The 26,147-nt window shown below is 33.0% G+C and overlaps 1 protein-coding gene across 1 annotated transcript in view; it reads left to right on the forward strand.

Moving 5' to 3' along the window:
* Positions 1-26,147, forward strand: part of LOC126886762 (A disintegrin and metalloproteinase with thrombospondin motifs 12-like) — a 188,061-nt gene that overhangs the window by 11,812 nt on the left and 150,102 nt on the right. Inside the window, exons 2-4 of the mRNA XM_050653786.1 lie at positions 6,495-6,868; positions 10,168-10,240; positions 15,752-16,014. Coding sequence (XP_050509743.1) covers positions 6,495-6,868; positions 10,168-10,240; positions 15,752-16,014 — 710 coding nt within the window. The remainder of the gene's footprint in view (positions 1-6,494; positions 6,869-10,167; positions 10,241-15,751; positions 16,015-26,147) is intronic.

Below are 26,147 nucleotides of genomic sequence, written 5' to 3' on the forward strand. Positions count from 1 at the left end.
TACGTATTTCCGACATGTTTTTTTATTTGCTTTTTATACTCCGGGGGACTCAAAACGTCGAAAAAAAGTGAAATCTGAAAAAAATTTTTTTGCACGATCCTATAACTTTATCTATTATACTCATACCGCGTATGTAGTACGATAAAGTAAAACCGTCCGAAAACGTGTCATTTTTAAATGAAAATGGCCAATTTTCAACTACGCATAACTCAAAAAGTATTGTTCTCAAAAAAAGTATAGATCAGTTTTTACTTAGAAATAGGTTCTCTAGCCACTTCCATGCTTATTTTGACCAATAAATTTTCCACCCCCTTGAAGGGATGGGAATTGCCCCAAGATAAAAGTGCCATAGTATATAGGGTAGATTTTGTTTCTTGAGCTATTCCCTACTTACTGTGAAAATATCAAGTACATCGATGTAGTAGGATGGAATTCGGAGCCAAATACCCTCGACCCTCATTGACTGCCCTATAATAATGCTCTGCTATGATCGCGTGAGAGGGGACACACACAAGATTCTAGCAAAATTTCAATTTTCTGTATCTTTTCGAGTTACAGCAACGAGTTTTATGTCATTGGAAAGATAATTTTACATTCTTTCAAAATATGTAAAAATATACAGGGCATATGTAAAAAATTAAGATTTTTTTTCATTTCCGGTTAAACCGGAAGCAATATTGTGGGTAAAATTTATTGTGCTAATAGATAACAAAAATTTTTTTTGCACGATCCTATAACTTTATCTATTATACTCATACTGCGTATGTAGTACGATAAAGTAAAAATGCATTCCAAACAAAAACGAAGTTCACCGGTGAACCTGGTTCAACTGAACCATAGATTACCGCAGGTATGAGAAATCGACCCTTAGGGTCGATAAAAGTAATAAAAACAAAAATAATGTTATCGTTTATCGTTAGGCTTAATATAATAAAATAGGATATATTTATAATTATGACTATGACAGCGTTTCGTGTTAATACAACGCATGGGTAATCCATGAAATCATCTGAACTGGGTTCTGAAATCTTTGAACGGCCGAATTCCAGCGTTTAAGCATCGTTCAAGTTTAAACTGCCATCGGGTGAACGTGAATTGAGAAAGACGATTTTGACTTTAAACTGACGTTCACTAAAGGTTCAGGTTAAACTGGAGTTGAACTCGATATGAGAAATTGGCCGTTTACAAAGAGCCAAAATTGAAAAATTGCATTTTTTACACTAACTTGTGGTAGGGGAGCCCAAGGGGGGATTTTTGCAGTTACTCGAGCGCGTCAGATTATGATATGGGGAGCAACCTGATGCCCTGCAGATGTACCTCTACCATAATTAGGTATTAACACAGGGGAGTTCGTTAAGGGGGGCCCGAAAAAAAATCTATCCTTAAAAATACTCGAAATTGTCAGATTAGTTAAAAGGTAAATTAAGGGCATGCAAAAGAGTGTATATTTAAAAAATCTGACGATTTGAGCGGGGCGTAAGGAAATGGGCGAGTTAAAAACTTTCACAAAAAAGCGAATAATTCGCGAAATGAACGTTAGATCGAAAAACTAAAAAATACGTGTTCAATATTTTTCAAAAATCTATCGAATGATACCAAACATGACCCCCCCCCCACGGAGAGGGTTGGGGGGTAAATTTTAAATACAAATCGCGCGATATTTCGCAAAATAAACATTAGATCGAAAACTGCAAAATACATTTAATCAATATTTTTAAAAAATCTATCGAATGGTACCAAAAATGACCCCCAATGGACGTGGGGTGAGGGGTTACTTAAAAGTCTTAAATAGAAGCCCCAAATTTTTATTACAGATTTGGATTCATTACGTAAAAATAAGCAACTTTATTCGAAATATTTTTTCAAATTGTGGATAGATGACGCTATAATCGAAAAAAACCATTGTGGGAAATGGAAAATTAAATTAAAAATGCAAAGTCCCCAGTAAAATGGAAAACTTTACTTAACTTTTTTTGGTTTTAGGACCTACTCTTGACAACCCAATAGGTCTCCAAAGCGCCCGAGTGACTGCACATTTAGCATATTTCGCTCCCCTACTATTGTTAACAAGTTAAAAAAACACGTCTAAATCTCTGCAGAAAAACGTATAGGCTTTCTTTATATAGGCCTATATAAAAAAAAATTCAGATACTTGAATTTGTCATAGTCATGAGATATATCACATTTCCCCGAGCTATTTGTTAAATATATCTAACATACTTGCCTCAAGGATGCATATAAACTTTCGAGTTGGGAACAAAAGAAACTCAGAAAAAACACACGCATTATAGTACCTGACATTGATATCTACGTTTTAGTTCACAGTACAAAAAACAATATATACATGCTCCATTTGTAGGTGTGTACAATATTTTTTTTAGTTTTCCTTCTTACATGACATTATACTTGTATCTTTATGTAACAATCCATCAAATACTACAGTTAAGAATAGGTATAACAGTAAGTAACTGCATATAAGTTACATAAAGAGAAAACATTTTTATATTGGAGTATTTAATTAAGCCCTATATACAGGGTGATTGATTAGTGTGATAAAGCTCAGTAGATCCGCTATAGTAATATATAGCAATAAAAGTTAATAACAAAAATTATAGCCAACTTTGAGCTTCATATTAAAAAATTAGTTATAATGTTACATGGTATTCGGTAACATAGTGATTCAATAAAATTGTGTTTTGACTAGGAAAATTTTGGGGTAGTTCTGATTTCTTCCATTATATATGTATTTTGGGCTGCTGAATCCGAATATGAGGTTTACGGACAAATTTCTTGACGGAACATTGAAAAAATAGCGAAAAAAGCGTAAAATTTCTGCTTTTTCTCGCCTTTTTGCTTAAATCTCGAAAACTATTTACTTTCAGTAAATGGTCTGTTAACAGAAATTAAAGTACTTAAAATTCTCTACAAATATCACTATTTACTTTTTGTTCAGACGAACCGTTTGGTCTAAAATGCAAGTTAAAAATTGCCAATTTTTAACGGTCTCGGCAAAACCCACTTTTTACATTCCAAAACTTTATTTTTTATTAGAATGCTGTCATTTGATAAATTTCTTCTAGATTTCTGCACAAATAATAAATAATGTCAGTGCATTTGGTATGTTTCTTGTGACAGCTTTCATGAATCCATTCCATCCTAAGAGGCCGGGAATGTCTCTGCTTTTCCCTTAGAGCCACAGAAGATCAGGTACAGATAGAGTCACAGTTTCAGTTGGTGTCAACATTTCCTTCGGATCTGTTATTTTGATTTCTGATGAACCTTGAGGTTTTGTCCTTTTAAAATGAATTAGTTAAACAGCTCCCTGACTACCACAAACCACAGGCGCGAGTTCCGTTTTTAACCGAGGAATGGATTGGTTAGGAGCTACTGCATGTTTCGGTGCAATAAAAGAAATGCCACCTATGACGTGAAAAATGTGGTATCCGTCGATTGTATGTCCGTTAAAATCAGCGTTATCGGACACCTATTGTGTAAACACGACAGGTCAATTTTCTGCGGATCGCTTGCGAATGCTGACACTTCCAGGCGAACAACTTCTGTATAGGATGAACAAAACCCCAAAGAGGAAAATACATAAACCTATTTTCTTGAGCCGTACTTTTTGTAGAGAAAACGGCCAATTTTTTTTCGCTATTTTTTTTGGTACGCGGGATCCCGTCCTAATAGTTTTTATCGAGATATGGCTTCTTTTTTAATATGTTTCAAAATATATACCTAAATATGCAAAATTTAAATAAATTTTCATATTATTACCAGGCCTCTCTAAGGTGTCCAGAAACTCTCCCAACATATTATGAAGACCGGAGATTCCTTAGATAATTTTAAGACAACTTGTCCCAATTCACCTAGTCCGAAAATGGCGGCGGCGGCGTCTTGTATTTAGTTTTTTTAAATACCTCCAGAACGCTTCTCATATTGGTTATCCGAGGGTTAAAGAAAAATACCTAATCTTTCAAACAAAAAAAAAATAACTACCTTGCTCGACTATTTACCTTTCTTAAACATTCGATTTTTTGGTAGATGTCCTCAGAAAAACGAAAGAAGAAATTTTCCGGACATCAAAATCTTATTAATAAAAGAAAACGCGAAGAAAATTTAGAGAAACACTATGGGAAAATAACTCAATTCTTGTCTAAACCACATCCGGATGAACCATCGACGTCCGCCTTATCAAAGTGCAGAACAACATTAGCAACTAATGTTAATGCACAGATAGATACAACGCAGTCGCGGCCCTCTACATAAAAAAATATCATCATAGACCCTGAAAATGAAATTAGTAGTAGAGATATATCACATTTACAGCCAGTCTTAAAATCAGAAGGAGACATAGAAATAAGTAATCTTCAATTTGAAAGCTTTGTTATCCCTGAACCACGTGGTTGTGATATCAACATCTTTTCGCGAATAAGCATAGGTATATATTTAATTAATTTTTTATTGTTTGATATTTTTTATTAATGTTCCTACAATCCTACCTGTTTTTAGATAAAAGATTCCTTTCAAAATCTAGTGTTTTTTTTTAAATTATCCTCTATTCCTAACACGTAAGAAATACAGTAAACTCCCTCTATAACGAGAACTGAAAAGGCCGACTAATTACCTCGTTATAAGCGGATCTGGTTATATCAGGTTCTTCACGAAATGAGGTTCATCACCACTGAAATGTTTGATGCCTCTTACGTAGTTTATTAGGTGTCGATCGTCGACCTTAATGAGACTTCGCCATCATGAATTGTAAATTTCGTACAATATTTAATATCGGTCGATAGATTTATTATTTATTTATTTAGTTTATTACAGGCGGTAGATTTTATTACAGCACTGGCCTCGAAAGGCACACAGATGTTGGGCATGTCTGTATACATGCAGTTGAGATATTTATTTATAGCTATTGCTTCGCTAAAAACAGGTAAAGAAACATATTTTTCGATTTTATTTTTCCTCGTTATAACCAAATATGCCTCTTTACAGCGGTGTTATAGTTCAATAGGAATTTTATGGGACATCTAGGGTACCTCGTTATAACCGAAACCTCGTAATACCCGTGCTCGTTATAGAGAGAATCTACTGTAGTCCGTTTCTACTTACAAAGGGAGGAGGAAAGGGGCGCCTAAAATTTCTTGCCCCGGGGCGCTTGAAAACCTTGGCGCGGCCCTGTCTAAGGGAAAAGCAGAGACATTCCCGGTCTCTTAGGATGAAATGGATTCATGGAAGCTGTCACAAGAGACATAACATAATCATATTATGAACTAACATTTATCATTTGTATAGAAAACGAAGAGAAATTTATCAAATGACAGCATTCTAATAAAAAATAAAGTTTTGGAATGTAAAAAGTGCGTTTTACCGAGACCGTTAAAATTGGCAATTTTCAACTTGCACTTTAGACCGAACGGTTTGTCTGAAAAAGAGTAAATAGTGATTAGATATAATATAGTAAATACTAAAAGTTAATAGTTTTCCAGATTTTAGCAAAAAAGCGGAAAAAATCAGAAATTTTTCGCTTTTTTCGCGATTTCTTCAATGTTCCGTCAAGAAATTTTGTCCGCAAACCTCATATTCGGATTCAGCAGCCTAAAATACATATTATAATGAAAGAAATCAGGACTACGCCAAAACTTTCCCGCTAGGGAGCTCGTAGAGTATCTACAAATTGACTGAATTATAGTGGCAGACCAAACTTGTTTTAAATAGAACACCATGTATTTTATTTTATATTCGAAATCTTCTTAACTTCCCCATCACAAAAATATAAAAGGTTGTTATGTTACACAGGAATTTACAAAGTTGTAACCAATTTTCTATGAAAATCGTAACAAGTTCAAGTCATTAGCAAATTGTAAGGTATATAAACAAACCTCTCCGAGGTTAATACCCCTACCGTGACATTTACGTTTCCATTGGTTTAGTGCATTTGCAACATATATCTTGAACAGCGTTGGTCAAATACAGCAGCCCTGGAGCAGACCCTTTTTAACGATGAACTTTTTAGTTAGTGTATTGCAAATTTTTATTTGTGATGTAGAATTTTCATATAGATTTTTTAATGCTTTGATTAGAGTGTAGCTAATGTTAGTTTCTTGTAGCGATTTTCACAATTTAGTCTCAAGAACGCTGTCGTATGCTTTACAGCGGTCAACAAACATGAGATGGGTCTCTTGGTTGGTTGTTAATGTCTTTTCGATTAGTTGTTTGAGACAGAAGATATTGGAACGAAATAATTATTTAAATATAACAAACATTTGACGTTTATAACGTTACATATTATGTATCTATAATATGTCTTGTAGTGTAGTATTCCTGCGCGTGACTTGCTTAAGAGCTTTGCAATAACATAAATTAATTAAATGAAATTATCATTTTAGGCTAGATTTCAGAAAATTGTGGTGGCATTCGACGTGTTTAACGTTACAACAGCTTTAAGTGTATTAATAAAACACCACTCTCAGTTCACTTTTGTCCTTTTACAGGTAGATACACAAAATCGATAGAGAATTATAAACTCACAGTGCCCCACAAACTTGATTCCCAGGGAGACTTCCTGTCCTTCGACCTACCCCATTTTTTCGTTCATGACCCCTCGAAATCTCGCAGGAAAAGAACGTCGCAGGATTCCGGTATGGTTCACTACGGCCTGACACTGAACGGTCAGGACCACGTGATCGATTTGTGGCCCAATCACGAGTTTCTTTCGGCCGATCTGATTGTGGAGCGTAGAGATCCGAAACTGAGGAGGGACACTGAGAGGTTTAAGCGTATCGATAGGGAGAGAATTTGCCATTATACCGGTGAAGTTCGAGGACAGAACGGATCTAGAGTAGCTTTAAGTACTTGTGATGGATTGGTAAGCAAAAAGGTTTAAAAAGGCTTAAATCTAAATGAAAGGCTTTATGTCTTAAGTCTAAAAAGCAGTCAACTGCTATTTAACCAAGTATAAATAATTAAAAAAATATCAACATTTAGTTAATTTTTACAATAACTGTATAAAATTCATACCAAACATTTCTTTCCGTGCGTCAACGATAAAATGTCAAACTATACTAACATAGAATGACAATAATTAGGCATTCCAATGAAACGTCAAACATGGCCGGGTGTGGGCAAAATCTAACCTTACATCGACATTAATTTGTAAAGAAAATCCTGTTTGGTTGTTTTTTTTTATGTTAATTGTGTAAGGAAATCTGCGAAATTGTGATAACAAATTAAATATGAAGTGTTTATCGCCTAAAGAACTGAATTATCCCATATTAGTCACCAGTTTGTGTCAATAACTACTATGGGATAATTCAGTTCTGTAGGCGATAAACTAGTTTATATTTATTTGCTATCACAATTTCGGTGCACAATTAACAATAAAAAACAAAACCAAACAGGATATTCTTTACAAAAACTGATGTAAACACTATATTATTAAATTTTTGCCCACTGCCGGCCATATTGTATCACGTGATTTGGAATGGTCAATTGTAATTTTACCCCTTGACATTGTGAAAGTATGAAACTGTCCGTCAACGTCAACAAATACATAATTTTCCGAGTACTATGTAGGATAATCACAAGAGAATTCGACAAACTCACGGTTATTAGACTTTATTACGGTTGCCTTGTCCGACGGTGGTGGGGAGACTTATATTTTTGGCTTTACGTCACAAGAGTTTACATTCCCATATTTTTAAATAATTTTCGATCATTGAATGTGTGTTATTGTGTATATATGTGTATTATTTGTGTTATTATGAAATAATAAGACAAATAGTACACATTTTATCTTATACCGGATGGTGAATCGTAAAAAGGGCCATAGGAAACTCAATGTAAAATTCTGCTTCCTGCTTCCCTAATTATTTTACATCAAAAGTCATGAGAGAATACTTGTAGAGAATTAAAATCTGTATTAAAATCAAAAGTTAAAATTGTTCTACGATTTAAATGCATTCCAAAATTTTGAAAAATATGATACATTTGCCACAATAGGTATGCGTGTAAAAGTAAGGCCACACGTTACTATTTAACTGACAGTGCTCGACAGTGCTCACACCATTGACTGAATAAAAAATCTTTATTAACTGAGGGTATCTTATCAACTGTATTGTTTTTAAACAATAGATGATAAAATAAAAATATTGACAGTTCAAAAATGTGAACATTATTGCATTGTGTGTGGCCTAAGTTTGGGCTGAAAACTGAAATGTATTACATTTTTACAAAATTTTGGAATATGTTTAATTACGTAGACCAATTTTAACAGTTGTTTCCAATACAGATTTCAATCCTCTACAAATAGTTTCTAATGTCTTTTGATGTAAAATAATTAGGGAAGCTGGAATTCAACAGTTCAGAATTTTACATTGAGTTAATGCAAAATTTTGACGCATGTCAAAATTCTCAATGTGTTTTAATTCTATTCATTTTTTTCGAATCCTGAGAAAACTCATAAATATTTTTGAAAAATTTTAGCTCAGAATGAAAGACTACATTATTACCGAGGGCCGAAAGTCCCTGAAAACTTATATAATGTTTATTTTAATAAGTTACAGGGCTGAAAATAAAAGAGAAGTGTGATATTTAATTTCAAATATTTCATTCAATAGAAACTGTTTGTTTATTCTAAGGGGCTTTCCGCCCTCGGTAATAATGTAATATTTCATCCTGCATTTAAATTTTTCTAAAATACTTGGTTGTCTCAGGATTCGAAAAAATCATATTACGTTTCAAATGACAGTAAACTCTCGTGACGTAATCTCACCCCTAATGTTCATTGGTTAGTCGATCTAGGCAACCGTAGTAATGTCTAAGAACCGTACAACAAACTATGATGCAATGAAAGAAGGGTTTAGTATGAACTTTAAGGTATAATATACACATTATACGAGGTGTATGACAGAGGTTGTGACTCATATTTCTCATACTGCAGCCAGTTTTAACCTCTCTGTGGCTCAGTGGTAACACAGCCTACCTTTGAATCCAAAGGTCGTGAGTTCGAATCCCGGCTGTGGTGTCAGGTCCACGCCCGGGACCCAACTAATTTTCCATGTTGTACTTTAAAAAAATAAAGATTGCTCTTTTGTGTTTTTGTGTACTTGTGTAGTCGCCAACCTCCATTCAGAAGAGAGCACTTTTAGGAAGAAGAATTGCCTCAATATAATTATATCATAACTCAATATCTTCAGAAAAATTAGATATTTTATAGATCTTACTGATGTAGCAGCGTGGAAAAGCTGGACAGATGTTTTGTTGAACTCCTTTCTTCCTGGATCTTGCTTTCCCAATAGTTTTCCTTGCAGGATAGCATGTAGAGGTTCATATCTGGATTAATTTTGCATAATATTTCCGAAGTTTGGTAACTTTCGAGATTTGATAGTGGTCATCACCTCTCGGTCCTTCTTCATTCTTCTATGAATCTCCTCATTTGTGACCAGGTCAGTATACGGGATTTTAAGTATTATCTGATATAGCTACATCTCAAATGCTTCCAATTTTCTGCAATCGTCTTCGTGTAAGGTCGACGATTGAACATCGTAAAAAAGAACACAGAAGACGTAGAATCGCAAAATTCTTACCTGTTTGGTATGCTACCGAGGCAGTTGAAATGCGTGACTCTTTCTACAGGGTTTTGGTTGACGTAGAGTTGACCTTTTGTTATCTCTTTCTTGCTCATAAGCTTTGACTTCTTTACGTTTATATTTAATCCATACTGTTGACTGTAATATGTAATTTTGTTCACAAGGATATGTATGTTTTCTAGATTGTCCGCAAAATATAATGCCATCTGTATATAATATGGTGTTGTTTAAGCGGTACTCGTTAAGTAGAATACTTTTTTCAGTTTCGTGCAAAGACAAAATACAGCGTTGTCTTTAAGGCAACACACGTTGCCTTTAAATAACAAATGATTTCTTTCCACATATTAGGTGTGTTCACTTTCAACTCCGAGGTTTGCGGTCTGATTTCAGTAAATGTTTGTATGTATTTTCTGATCTTCGTTGTTAATTCCAGCTTCTTTTAGTATAATATGCATCGTCTCAGCGTACTTTACCCAATTAAACGCTTTCTCTTAATCAACCAGACATGCGTATACATGTAAATTTACGTATCAATTTGATATAGTGTTGAATAGTTTATAGATACTAATTGTTTTAGGCTGGATACATCACTCTTGGTAACAAGCGGTACTTTATAGAACCTTTGGAACACCATCAACCGAATCAACAAGGTAAATACATAATACCGTTAATATTTCCCTAGTTATATTTTTTATTGCAGCGGTTCTGAACCGTTCTATTATTGGTTTTTCACTCAACTACTTTAAATATTTCAACCTGGAAGTGCGTTGTCCCCTCGGTCCTTTTTTTCCTTCCACTTTTCCGTATAACCAATTATACAAGCATCATTTTTATTACAGTCGGAAAAATGAAAGAATACCCATGAACGAACATATAAAACTCGCTGTATTTTCCTGTCACCGTGTCACAAAGAAAATTGCCCAGCGCAAGTACATGTAGGACTTGCCCCTGTAACAACCAACCCCGGGCAGACCGGGGTTGGTTGTTACAGGGGCAGGTTGTTACAGACGCTTTTATTACTTACAAATAGTCGTTGACTCCACAACAATTCTGAATAATTTCGCGCATGTCTGTTACCTATAATATATCCAAACGACACAGCGCCAGTCCATCGTATAATCCCGTAGAGTGTGTTTATGTGTTTTCATGCCTCCGAATAAAATTTAATGTGCCGAAGTAAGTATTAATATCTTTGGTAATACATAATGATATTAAACATTCTTGTGACGTGTAAATGCCTCAGTATATTATGTTTCTTTTTTATTATAAGTTGCTCAATAAATATAGTTTTGTTAAAGTTATTTAGCATTTTTTACAAACCATTCTTTTGGGGTTGGTTGTAATAACCAGCCCCATAACGGGGTTGGTTGTTACGTTTGTCGTCAGCATATATTTTACACTTTTTGTCTAACTCAATAGTGTTTAAGTTTTATTTCAGTTCTTTAATAAGTAAAAGATGTGTTAAACTTTTGTTTGATTTATTTAAAATACATTTCTTAAAAATCGTTTTTGTTATATTATTCTTTTAGCCAAATCTGTAACAACCAACCCCGGTCTCCCTAACCTAACCTAATAATAATTATTACATGTACTTGCGCTGGCCAATTTTTTGTGTGACACTGTGACAGGAAAATACAGCGTGTTTTATATGTTCTGTATTCTACTGTAACTCATATTGTTCATTCTTACTATATGCTATATGAATAAAATAGCTCATTTTTCCTTCCTTCATGATATTGAGTATTTCTATTTCCTTTGTCATTTTTCTTAATATTTCCATGTTTGTTACGTGGTATGTCTATAATCTATCTATAATCTATATGTATTTTCTGTTCTTTTTTATGGTGTGGAATCATGGACCTTGAACAAAGATATCTGCAGAAAATTGAAAGCATTTGAGATGTGGCCATATCGGAGAATACATAAAATCCCGTGGACTAACTTAGTTACAAATGAGGAGGTCCCCAGAAGAATGAAAAAGAACCGTGAGGTAATGACCACCACAATGGAATCCAGATGTGCCCTTCTTCAAGCCATCCTACAAGGAAAAATATTTGGAAAACGGGGTCCAGGAAGCAGAAGAACATCCTGGTTGAAGAACCTCAAAAACTGGTGCAACACAACATCTGTGCAGCTTTTCCGCGTTGCTGCAGATAAAGTGAAGATTGCCATGATGGTCGCCAATATTCGTCACGGATAGGCACATCAAGAAGAATATATGTCCATAATATTTTCCACATTATTCAATATCACCACACCACATCTCAAAAGTGGCAAGTCCGGGCCTCAATTTCATATAAAAGAAGAAATAATACGTAGCATGTTGATACTCTAGTTTTTATTTCTATTCCCAGTTTTTAATTGCGTAATACTGCTTTGATCTTATTCAAAGCGCTTCTGGTTATCTTAATGCGTGATTTTCATTCAAGGCTGCGGTCCCATTGGTTGTTTAGCTCAAGTAATTGCATCTGGACTCTTCCTCTAAAGCTTTTTCTTTAACGTAGATAGTTTCGTCTTCAATCATGTTCTTACTGACAATCATGACTTTTTTGAAGATATTCTTCTTTAGCGGCGAATCGATTGAGGGTAAAATTTGATTGATCCCCGCGCATGCGCACGCCGACAGTAGGGTATTAGTGGTTATACGGGCTCTGATTGGGTGTTGAAATTTTGAAATGATCTGTCAATAATTGTTCAATATGGAGGTTATCGGTAAACAAAAATATTGTATAATTTAAACAAAAATATTGTCCATCTGTCTTTTGACACCTTTCAGAAACATCACTCATTTCGCATTCAGTTGCCATTAAGTCATTGAAATGTGATCAACTCAATTTGGATCCCACGTGTTGGGAAACCTGTATACCTTACCTTAGGGCATTATCCTGTTTGCCATGTGACCATCACAGGCCTTTTTCTTGAAGTATGCACTTTTAAGGCATCTATATTTTATGTAAAGGGTTTTTACCCAGATATTTTTCTTTTCTGGCTCAGCTAGCATCCAGTTTGTAAGTATAACCAACTTGCTCTAACCTTTGTCAAAATTTAAATAATAACTTTATATTCATTAAATCGGTTATACTTATTTTTAGATCGAACACTGATGATGATTTTTATAAAAATCGAAAACGTTTTGTTGTGATGTAGCCCTTTTAAAGGATTTATAATAAAAAAATTTTATACCTTTTACAAAGGATTTCTTTCCAATTTTGTATAATATTAGTTTTTATTGATGTGTGGACAGAAATAAAATCAAATTTATAATTATAGTGACTTTTTAAATAGTTTTGAAAAGCCGCAGGTACGTAATTCTAAATGTTTCAGTTGGAAATACCTAATAGTTTCAATACCTATCTATTTGGAAAATGTTAACAAAATAATGTAGTTACCTATTAGTAGGCAATGCTTTAATTTACGTAATCTGATTACGAACAAACTTTCTACAAATCTTCATCTCATATATTGTTTTCTTACTCTATATTTTGTTGTATTTTATTTCGACAAAAATCAAACTAATAATTTTATTAAATTCATATAAATTTATGGTGTAAACGTTTAGTTTGTGTATATTCCCACATGACGTACACGCGAATGTGGTCTAGTTTGAAATGCCGTCAGCTTTCGTACGGCGCGGTAGACGTGAAGTGGGTTCGAGCCCCAAGCAAGTTATTATTTTTTTATTTTTTTTTATAGATTTTATGATTGTAAGTATATTATTATATAATTTTTGAAGATATTCTTCTTTTTTGAAAGTGGTAGATAAGAAAGTTAGTTTGATTTTTAAATAAAATAAGTACAAATAACCTTTTAAGTATATTTACTTCGTTTAAATTACCTATTATATAATAGAAGAATATCTTCTTACGTGCGTACAAAGTACACACACATTCTTTTTTGTGTTCAGATCCATTCCACGGTTCCATGACACCTCGTAACGCGACAGTTCGTAACCGGACAAATTGATAACGGACAATTCGTAACAGCGACACTTCGTAACGGCGACACTTCGTAACGGGGACAGTTCGTAACTATACAAATTCGTAAACGGACAATTCGTAACGTCCAAATTGAATCATTCTGTTTATTTTTGTTAATGTGGAAAGTAATTGTTATTACATTTATAAATGAAATTATATTTATCAATTTAACCAATCAAAGCCTTATAATTAGTATAAAGCAACTTTTCTGAGTCTCATAGAAACAAAACTACTTAAAATATCTTCAACTTCCAAATTTCCGAGCACATCATTCTCAATAGCCATAATTGAGGGACATGCTAGTCTATTTTGTGCCACTGTCGAATGGTGGCAGTTTTTATCAATTTTCATTTTTGAAAACGACCGTTCGCCTGTTACATTTGTAATCATTAGCGTCAGATATATTTTACAAGCTACTGACAAATTTCGAAACTTCGAAATTTGTCAGTAGCTACTAAGTTTGTTTTCATAAATAGCCCAAAAACACTATCAAGCAGGAATAAATTGTTTTCGCTACAAGTCCTGAAGATGGACTATAAAATGTTTGAACTGTATCAGTTCATCTTAAATTTTATGTTCAATATCATCAGTTGGTATAGTTTTCATGTAGTTTTGAAGCACACTCCTTTATTTGAGTATCACTCAGTTTTGGAAAAACACACAAAACACCAAATACTCAGTTATATACTGACTCTTATGCTCTTACCTGACGACTCAGCTCATTAATGAGCTTATCCAAAATTGGTAGATTCTTTAACCTTTAACTTTTCTCCACCCTGTAGAAAAACTTCTGGAATTAGAGTCATCGAAATGTAGTTTGCTTACTCTCGTCTGTATATTTAGAGTATTGTAGATCGCAGACCTTCTGCTCGTAGTCAGCAAAATTATCTCTTTGGGATTTTAAGAATTCCAAAAGTCATTGTAGAAGCTGAACTACAGTTTCAAGTTCAATTTCTTCTCTCTGTAATTATTTACTGACAGCGTTGATGAGTTCTAAAATTGTTGCCCAAAACTCATTCATTATGAATATTTCTGTTTTGACTTTTCTTTCAACAAACACTTTGCCTCATGTACTATTTCAGCTTTCTGATTAGAGTCTTCAGCAAGAGTATGAAGAGCAGATTTGAAGGTGTTGTAACCTTTAAACAAAGCTCTTGTTGCACCAGCCCTTGCAGTCCATCTAGTACTGCTTGTTCTTTTAAGGACAAGGTTTAGATCGTGGCGAATGGGATCGCTTAGTTGAGTTTAATTCAAGAATTTGATCGTAGCTTCCCAATGGTGGGTAGAGGCTGAAAAAAATGGTACACGGACTAAACAAATCCTAAATACGATATTGCTCCTACGGGGCCAATGCAACTTTTAGCAGCACTTAACTCCAACTAAAGCGAGTGTGCGGCACAAAAAATGTAAATTGAAAGTTTCTTAATCTTAGATAAATGAGTCCGGAGACCATTGTATTTGCCTGACATCTAGCGAACGACATGGGTAATGAAAGAGAGGGTAGCAAATGGTCACTGACTCATTTTTTGCTCTTGCTCATACTACTTTTCTAAGAAACCGTGCAGACTGGTAGGCAGTACTGTTCCTTTTACCAAACGGCATTCATTAGCGTCTTATTATCAGAAGATAGGCTTTCTATGTGAATAAAAGTATGCATTGTAATGTAGTTTTATACGCTCACCAACAATTTTATGGTATTGCGCGATATTTGAATTTTTCAACATAATATGATTTATAATTTTTATTTAAATCTAATTATAATTTTTTCATTATGGGCCCTGCGAGGCCACCTTTGAGGCCGAGGCCCCTAGGCAGCTGCCTACTTTGCCTATTGTTTAATCCGGCACTGTGAATAGCTCACAGTAGACATCTCAACATCGTTCTATGTTTTACCAACGGCTTTTCTTAGTCTTCTTAGTCTTTGTTATTCTCTGTTAATTTCCTGTTATTCTATGATCTATTTTTTTGTAGCCACGTTCATATATCACTCACAAGATGACTTTAAAACATGATTCACCATGCTTATACTTCTATATTCTTGACATTTCATTGCGTTGTGTTTTTTAGGTATTGGGATAAACTCAGATATTAGCCATTCTCTCGGAATCTTTTTGATAATGAGTCCTATTCTTCTTTTGTTTGATCCCTTTGATTCTCTATAATATATCTCAGCAATATTTTTAGGCCACCATTTGCATATGATACACCAAAGCAATTCCCACGTTGACGCCAAATCTGCCCATTGCGGTACCAGTGCTGATTGGGAAACGGCTTGGAAGAAACGATTCAAAGACAAGTTACTCAAGAGAGGTCAAGCTGTCGTCGGCAAACGAGGAACAACCAGTGAACATAGATATCTTGAAATATTGGTGGTTTGTGACAAAAAGTTTATTACTCACCACAAGGATAAGGATATGGAGAACTATATTATGACAATCATGAATATGGTATGTATAATAAATAAAATAAAGGTAACAACAATTCAGTGGCGGCTCGTGACCTCAGTATGCGGTTAGGCTACACATATACTTCGGGTAGGCGACAAAAAATATCCTACAATTTGTAATACATTTTGAGCCGTCTTGCAATACTAAATGTAATCTATGAGCGCAACAATGTGTAAAAATTGCTTTTGGAGCATCTACTTTAATTTTTGATTGTAATCCGTTTAAAGAGCCAGCCATTACACTTGCACCATCGTAAAATTGAGCAATTAATTTATTTTTGTAATCATATGGCTCAAGCACGTTTGAAATTAAACTATATAGAGCATCTGCAGATCTATTCTCGCTAACATCAAAAGACCCTAAAAATCTTTCTGTTACATGACCAACTTTGTTAACAAAACGGATTGTTAAAGTACACTGTGATTTTTCGGTTATGTCAGTAGTATCGTCCGCTAGTATAGAACAAAATTGACTTTCATTAATTTCTGTTGAAATTTCATTTTTTACGTAATCGGCAAGGCAATCTATTAAATCATTTTGTATTGTTTTTGACAAACCCTTGAACACCCCTTCTATTTTTTAACATGATCCTGGATTTGCTGATCGCGTTTAACTACTAAATTAAAAATTTCTTTAAAATTACCCATGTTTGAAGAGTTATGGCTCTCATCACGACCGCGAAATGCAAGTTCTTGTTTTACTAACAGAATTGTAACATCAATTTCTTCAACTTCTTCAATCTTTTTCAACTTCTTCATTATATATCTTATTAGATAGAGAAATTTGTCCAGCTAAGGCACTGTCAATAGTTTGTTTATTTTTTTCTAACTGTTTTAAACCTAAGCAATTGTCTAAATTTTCTTTCGAAGATTCATGTTTTTTTAAACTAGCTGATAAATTTTTCAAATCTGAATATCCCTGACTCACCCAAACATTTTGCTTCAAATTTGAGAGCAACAGACAAGGCCAACAGAAAAGTGAATTTTTAAAATAACTTCCGCTTAACCATTTATTATTTTCATACCATATTGTTTTAAACGATCTCGAAAATGGTCGATTGTCTTTTGTCTTATCTGTGGATAAAATTGTTAAATTTGGTAAAGGCCGGCCCATTGAAATAATTTCTGATCTTTCTTGATTTTGGCGCCTTGAAAAAGGAGTCTCGATCAAACTGCATATTACATCGTTTAAAATATTCATATTCGATGACTATAGTTTTTCCACCAATAAAACTAACACACCTACGTTTCAACAAAGTCAAATATTACTTATTTTATTTATGTATCAAATAATAATTTACTCTTCGAATAAATTGATAATTTAACAATTAACCTCGCTTTACCTTCAGTGTTAAAATTTCAAACGAATCGGTCGTGTATCGAGTGAGTGAAATTATACAGGTTTTTTATAGTCATTAATGGACAATAATAATATGGATAACGATATACCTCCTGAACCACCAGATCGAGGAAAAAATGTAAAATTCAACAACGAAGGCGAGATTATGGAAACAGAATTGGAAACACCCGGATTAGGTAGTATTCAGAAAAATACGCAGGTAACGGAAAATCATGATAAATATAAATATTCAGAGGCTTCGGTAAGTCAAAATAATATTTCTAATCAAAATACAGTAATATCAAAAAGATTTAATTTTACAAATAACAGTCAGTTAGGTGAGGTAAATACCACTCCGAGCGTAAATAATAGTCAGGTAATTAAGAACTCAAACAAAAACTTGTATACTGCAACTGATAATGGACCTTATTATGTCTATATTGAAAATAGTCTAGGCAGCATTGGAAAATTTTTTCGGATTGGGACAGCAAAAATTATAAATAATTCGGTTCCGAAGATTCAAAATAATATTAAACAAATAACCGTTATAGGTAGAAATAAAGTTAAGGTAGAACTAAATTCGGGAGCAAGTGCAAATAAATTAATATTGTCAAAAAATTTAGCTATTAAAAATTATAATGCGTATTTACCAAATTTTCTTATTCAAAAAAAGGGCGTAATTAAGTTGGTAGATAAAGATTTAGATACAAAAGAATTGAAATCATTAATTAAACCAAGATACGGATATAATTTTGATGTTATAGACGTCAAAAGAATAAATAGAAAGGTTATAAATTCAGAAGGAAATGCAGATTTTGTACCTACATCTACCATAATTGTTACATTTAAAGGGCAAATAGTGCCACATCAGGTAGTTATAGAAAAATTAGTGTACGAAGTAGAAACGTATCAACCGAGATTAATTCAATGTTTGAAATGTTTACGGTACGGACACGTTAGTTTTCAGTGTAGAGGAACAGACAGGTGTAGGTTTTGTGCTGGAGAACATGAGAGTTTAAAATGTTTAGATAAAGAGTCAGTAAAATGCATATTATGTAACGGGAATCATTCCGCAACAGATATAAGGGCTGAGTGTCCAGAAAGAGAAAAACAAAAGAGTATTAAAAATATAATGAACGTAGAAAAAATATCTTATTATGAGACTAAAACAAAATATCAAAAAAATTTCTCATCGGCAGTAAAAAATATTCAAACATCGAATCATTATACAATAACAAAACGTAGAAGAACAGAAAGTGTTAATTCGATAACAAACGACACGGTAACGCTTGAACAACGTAAAGAAATACTAAGTAAACCGAAATCACAATCACAAACAGTATATAGTAATTTTGATAATGTACCACAGTAACATAATATTTCATCTAATTTACAAATAAATAAAAAAATGTGTGTGATAATATTTTGGAATGCTTTACAACTATTCTCAATAATTTAAATCAATCTTTAGAAGCAAATACATTGTTAGTTTTAAAAAATAGCATAGAGAAAATTCTTACTAGAAATGGCTAATATAAATTTCCTACAATGGAATGGTAGATCAGTATTATCAAATAAAAGTACTTTAGAGAAATATCTTTTTGAAAAGGATATATCTGTATGCTTTTTGTCAGAAACCTGGTTTAAACCAAACATAAATATTAAATTCACAGGGTATAATATTTTTCGAGAAGATAGAGGTGATGGATATGGAGGAGTGGCTGTACTGCTAAAAGGAGGTATAGGTTTTTCTCCAGCTCCAGCATTTCATAAAATCAATAATGTAATGTGCAAACAGGTAACCATTCACTTAAATTTAGGAAAAAAGATAAATATATACTCTATTTATGTAAAACCAGGGTTATCTATATCTAAAAATGATTGGAAAATTTTTTTTTAATAGTTTAAAAAAACCATTTTTAGTTGGTGGAGACTTTAATAGTCACAATATTGCTTGGGGTTGTAGTACTACGGATCGAGTGGGTAAAAATCTATTAGAAGCATGCGATGAGAGTGGTACTGTATATTTAAATACTGGTAAAGAAACGGTATTACCAAGGCCGGGATTTTTTAATAAATCAGCTATAGATATTACCTTTTGTACAACCGATATTGCTCATTTATTTGAATGGGATGTAGACGATACAACACTAGGCTCAGATCATTATGTAATTTGTATGAAAATGAATATAAACGTTAGTTTAAGTAATATAGATTGTAAAACTAATTGGAAAAAATGGAATGTTGATAAAGCAGATTGGGAGATTTTTTCCTACCATATGGAACAATATGCACAAACTCATAAAGGCAGTCACAGATATACAGATTTTATTACTAAACTAAATGAGGTCAATGCAATCAGTATACCAGAGAAGCGAAAATCGATTAATCCAAAATTTAATAAACATTGGTGGAATCAGGAATGTAGTAGGGCAGTCGAAGAACAAAAGGTAGCATTAAGACGGTACAAGAAAAAAGGAACAATGGAAAACTACATTAATTATAATAAATGTGTAGCCCAAACGAAAAAAATTATACAACAGAATAAAAAGAAAACGTGGAAAGAATTTTGCATGTCTTTAAACAGAAACACAGATATTAAAAATATTTGGGGACAGGTTAAAAAGCTAAAGAATGTGTACAAACCACCAATAAATTCAACAATAGAAGGGGAATGGACAACAACTTTCTTTAATAAAATTGCACCGCCAGGTCCGAGACAAAATATATTGTATCCAGTAAATACAGAAAGACACAGTCTAACTAAAAAATTTTCTATGGACGAATTAGAGTCATCCATTAAACCAACTAAAAATACAGCTCCTGGAATAGATAATATACACTATGTTATGCTAAATAAGTTAGGGATAGCTGCAAAGGAGATGATCTTGGCAATATACAATGATATATGGATAACTGAAAGTTACCCCTCTAGTTGGAAAGAATTCTTAGTTGTTCCTTTTCTAAAACCAGATCGAAGTCCTGAGTCACCAGATTCATATAGAGGTATCTCTTTGGGATCGTGTATTGCTAAAACTTTTGAAAGAATGGTTAAAATCAGACTGGAGAAGTGGCTAGAACTTAATAAAAAAATGTCAATGACCCAATTCGGCTTCAGAAAAGGTTATTCTGGTACAGAAAATCTAAGTCATTTAATAACAGATATTAATTTATCCTTCACTAACAATAAATCAGTTACATCTCTATTTATAGATATTGAAAGTGCATACGATAATGTTAACCTCAACATATTGTATAATAAAATGATTGAAGTTGGATTACCAGAGTCTTTTAACACAAAAATAATCAAATTGTATACCTAATAATAGAATATTATATCTTCAAATTAACAACGAACGCTTAGGACCACAAATAGCTCAAGACGGATTACCACAAGGAGGAATATTAAGTCCAATTTTATACCTAATATATACATATGATTTGGAAAAATCGGTAACAGATACTAAAATATTACAATTTGCAGACGATTTGGTAATTTATAGTGACCAAACAGAAATAAATACAGGTGTAGAAAAGGTAAAACAGAGCTACACTGCAATTAGAAATTGGGCGTTTAAAAATGGTATGTCCCTTTCAAATAAAAAAACAAAAGCATGTATATTTACCAAACGTAGGAAAGCCATTCCAAAGGAAATAGAAGTAATAGATGGTATTAAATTTCCGGTTAAAAAATCAATAAAATATCTTGGGGTGATTTTGGATCAGAAACTCTTATGGAAGGAACATATAGAAAACACAGTTAAGAAAGCAGAAAGGGGAGTGAACGTGTTGAGAACCATTTCACATTCTAAATGGGGAGCAGATCCTAATATTTCCTTACTGATGTATAGATCCTATATTAGATCAATAATAGACTACGGATCTATTTTCTATGCAGATGCAGCAAATGTTCATCTACAAAAAATTGAAAATGTTGTCAATAAATGTTTAAGACTTTGCATAGGTGCTTTAAAATCTACTCCAATAAACAATCTACATGTGGAGTGCGCAGAGATGCCATTAAGGTTAAGAATAAATTAACTGTGTAGTCAATTCTTAGTAAATTTACCACATAAAGAATCAGAAATAATTAATAAAATTCATTGGCTTTCGATAAATGATTTAATAAAAGGTTATTGAAAAAAAAAGAAATCTCCCTGTATTGCTGAATGTTATAGAGAACTGGCAGAATATAAAGAAACTTTACATACAACCCCAATTAATTTAAATTATATTTTTAATACAGTACAATTAAAAAATTTAAAAATAAACTTCCTAAGAGATTATTCCAATTACCCAACATGTATTAGAGATGTGATGTTTAAAGCTGATATTAAAGAACTATCATCAAATGCTTATCAAATCTACACTGATGCTTCCAAAAGTACTAAAGGAACAGCATGTGCAATATACGATCCTCAAACAAATGAGAGTAAGATGTTTAAATTAAACGCAAATAGTAGCATATACTCAGCTGAATTAATAGGCATATTAGAAGCCCTAAAATACTGCCAACATCTTCCAAACAAGAAAATTTATATTTTCTCTGACAGTAAAAGTGCTTTGCAAAAAATTAAGCACCTTCAATCTACATCTAAAATAAATTATATCATCTTAGAAATATTACAAAAAGTTGAAGAATTAAATAAAGATTTCAAAACAATACATCTAATATGGGTCAAAAGCCATTGTGGAATACTGGGCAATGAAACAGTTGATGTCTTAGCTAAAAGGGCCATACACGAAGGAGAAGGAACAAAATACAAATCTACAACAAATGAAATAAAAAAAGTTATTAACAACGTTTGGAAATCAAAATGGGAAGAAGATAATAAAAACAATCAAAAAGGCAAACATTACAAAGAAATTCAAGAAACGATTCCCAAAAAACCATGGTTTATAAAGGGGAATCTTTCCAAAAATGCAATAAAAAAAATTTGTCGTTTGAGGTTTAATCACGTACCGGTTCCCAAATTTCTATTTAAAATTCGTTTAAAAACCGATCCATATTGCAATTGTGGAGAAATAGGAGACGCAGAGCATCAAATATTAAATTGCTCTCTAATACAAGCTCAAGTGAAAATCTGTTTGGACAAAATTTATAAGTTAAAGGATGTCATACATCCAATTAATTTAAAATTCTTATTAAATCAAAGTAATAATCCACAACTGGTCATTTTATTATGTGAGCATATTAAAAATATTAAACTAAAAATATGAGTAGCTATGGTTAACTATCTGTATTTAGAATTAGATAAATATTGTAAAAAAAATGTAAAAACAATGTAATAATAAAAAAAAACAGAAACCATTAAGAAGACCAATAACCTCCGCGAGGATGAATCGGGTTTTAGTCTTACCGTAATGAAAAAAAAACAAAAAAAAACAAAAAAAAAACAAAAAACAAAAAAAATATAACAAAAAAAAATAAAAAAGATACAAAAAAAGGAAAAAAAATTTAATTGAATAAAAAGATGAATAATATAATGAAAACTAAAAGTAAAAAATGTGAATGTAAAATAATAACAATAATAATGATATGATGATATTGTAATGTATAAATAGGGAAGTAAAATAAACATAGAGTAGTTGAAATTAATGTAAAAATGAGCAAACTCGGTTAGATGGGCGAATGGACCCTAAGGTCCGCAGTCATACAAACCCAAGAAAAAAAAACCTCGCTTTAAATTTTTAATTATCTATATAATCTAATAACACAATTCGTCAGTTTAACTTTAAATTATCCAAATTGTATTGAAACACAATAAAAATATAATGGACGACTGACAAATAACTATTCACAGGTTTATTTGTCGTTAGTGAATTATTACTAAATTAATATAAAATTAAAATGCCCTTCAACAGACCGATCTCAAATTTACCTGTTTATTATTCAGTTTTCATAAACAAATTTAAATTGTCCTACCTAGTTTTATTCAATACTTAACCTACTAATAACAGCCAAAGTCAAAAAACAATTATTTAAAACAGTTTCACAAGACACAAGAGAAGCAACTGATAAAATTTTGTAGGTCCGGCTATAAGACTCTGTGCCTATTCGCCCTTTCAAAATCGTAGAATACGGTCGCTATCAGCACACCTGCAGCAGGCCTGCTCGCGTAAACAGAGAGAGATCGCACGTCAATTCGATGTTGGCGTCGTTCTATTTCAGGCTACGTTTTCAAGTGCCTGACCAAGGAAGAATATATAATCTTATACAGTACTACTGACACTACAAGGAGCGTACAATAATTATAACTACGGAGAAAATTTTTTGGATATTTTTAAAAATAATTTGGATAATTTTTGCTATTTTATTGTAGGTATTGTGTCAAAATTTATAAATTACAATTTTGAAATAAGTAATTTATATTAATAATTTATATTATTGTACTACATTTGAAGAAGGTAGGCGGCGCCTAACTTGCCTACCCCGACGGGCCGCCCCTGCAACAATTATTTTACTACTACTACATGCCAGCTTATAACGTTCTCCGCCGTTTTCCGACTTGAAAACGTCACTTCGTCCGGTTGTTCCATAGGTCATCTTCTATTTTTCCTTCTCTCAGCTCTCTGTCTATTCCTTCTCTCAGCTCTCTGTCTATTCCTTCGGTCCTGCTCTTTCCCGGTCTGCTTCCTTTTCTTTTTACTTCTGGTTGCGATTTTAGTATTTCCTTTGGTATTCGTCGTTCATCAATTTTCTGTATACGTCCGAACCAAATAAGTTGTTTGGTTAATAAGGGATAGTCGGCTATTGGTGCGCACCTAAGGCAAATTCAGGATATTTCACAAAATTGAAACAGTTCAGTTTCTAAATTTTTTGAAGATATACTTCAAACGCTTAGGTATATTGGTAGGGACCGCATTTAATGAATTGTTGAATAGTAGAAGAGTGAGAAGCGAAATTTCCAATTAGTGTAATGCGCACAATTGCCCGACCTATTCGGCTAATGGTGCGCATATATCGGATAACTGTGCGCAATAATAGAACTTAAAAATTACCTTCGACAATGTAGCTTATTGAACATAAATATTAAAGGAACAAACAATTATACGGAAAAAGATAAGAAACCAAGTTACAGATATTTAAAAAAAATGTAAGTATTGCAGAAGTCACAAATATATACCTTTCTGGACTATCCTGTCGTATACACATGTCATGAGACTATTGACAATATATCGAACTCTTGCACCATACCTCATCTTTTTTTTACCATTACCACAATACACAGAAGTCATTTTGATCTGACACGAGATTGTCCAACTCATCATCATGGCATAGTTCACCTTCTGAAATAACTTCGGAGCTGTTGTGTTCAAAAATTTTCCTTTTTGTACCATTTTTCAATTTCGTAGTTTTCTCTTTGCCCCTTTCTCTTCGACGGTTATTCAACGCTTGTTTACGTTTTATGACGCAGTCACAGAACGTAAAAAATGCCTTTATGTACTTGCCGGCTCATGGTGCGCAATGCGCACATTAGACGACGTTACACTTCATCACATAACAAAAAATTTGATAAAAACAAAAAATAATCGAGCAAAACTAACTATGTCAGTGTTTAAAATGGTCACATAAATAAAGGATATAAGTACTTTTTAAACTATATTTCTATCAAGAAAAAAAGTTATCGCTTATTTTCTCAGACACACAAACAATATAATACCACGCGAAAATATGTAAACGATAACTGCCAACCGGTAAAGTATCTCCCGACGTTAGTTTGTGTCGGATAGATATGGCAGTTGCTACTAACTGGCCCGACAATATAGTTTTTGCAATTTTATTAAATTGGAGATTAGAAACATTGATGCGCACAATTACCCGAAGCGCATCATTCGCCGACTCTCTCCTAAGTAATCCGTGATTGTTCGTTTGATTTCCATTATTTCTCTTATGCGTTAGTATATTATTTCTCTTCTAGATCTTCCTACTGCTCTTCTCCAAAAATCTATTTCCATCACTCTCACCATTGTCAGAGTCCTTTCTTTCAGTGCCCATACCTTACAGCTGTATAAGTGATACTTTTTACTATAGTTTGATATTCTCTTTTTATTTTCTCTGCTGATGGATTGGTCCCAGAAAATACTGTTGACTTGACATAACATAGCATTGTTACGGTTTTTCTACCTGACGTATTTATTGCTCTTATGGCTTTGTCTAATGTTCCATCGTGCGAAATATTGATACCTAGATATCTGTAGTCGTAGCAGTGCTTCACCTTGGTCATGTCGTCTAATATGAGATTTTTTGTTCTCCTCCAATGCACATGTATTCGGTTTTCCTTTTATTCACTTCTAGGCCAAATAAATCATACTTTTCTATTAATTTTGGGGCCATATACGAGTAGTTTACATCGTCACAATCTTGAATCATTATTAATTGATCGTCTGCAAATTTTGAGCGTATATACCACAGTGTTGTTGAGTGGTATCCCAATTGTTCTTCATTTTTGTTTCCATCTCTTTTAAGGCACTTTCGAGATATATTTTAAATTAAGTGGGGTCATGCAACATCCTTGTTTTAATCCTTTTGATTTTACAAATCCTTTTGATATTTATGATCCTGTTTTTATTTTTGTTATGGGTCTATTATATAGTAATTTGACGGCTTTTATTAATTCTATAATAATATTCATGTTTTCCATTGATTGGCACAGCTTTTACACATTTACATACGATATCGGTAAAGATTCACAAATAGTTGTAATGCCATTGATAGTGATGATGATCTCATTTATTTCCGTTTTATATGATTTATATTAAATGATCCAATAGTTTCTCATATAAAAAAAAGC

The sequence above is a fragment of the Diabrotica virgifera genome, chromosome 6 (assembly GCF_917563875.1).
Source record: "Diabrotica virgifera virgifera chromosome 6, PGI_DIABVI_V3a".
NCBI classification, from domain to species: domain Eukaryota; kingdom Metazoa; phylum Arthropoda; class Insecta; order Coleoptera; family Chrysomelidae; genus Diabrotica; species Diabrotica virgifera.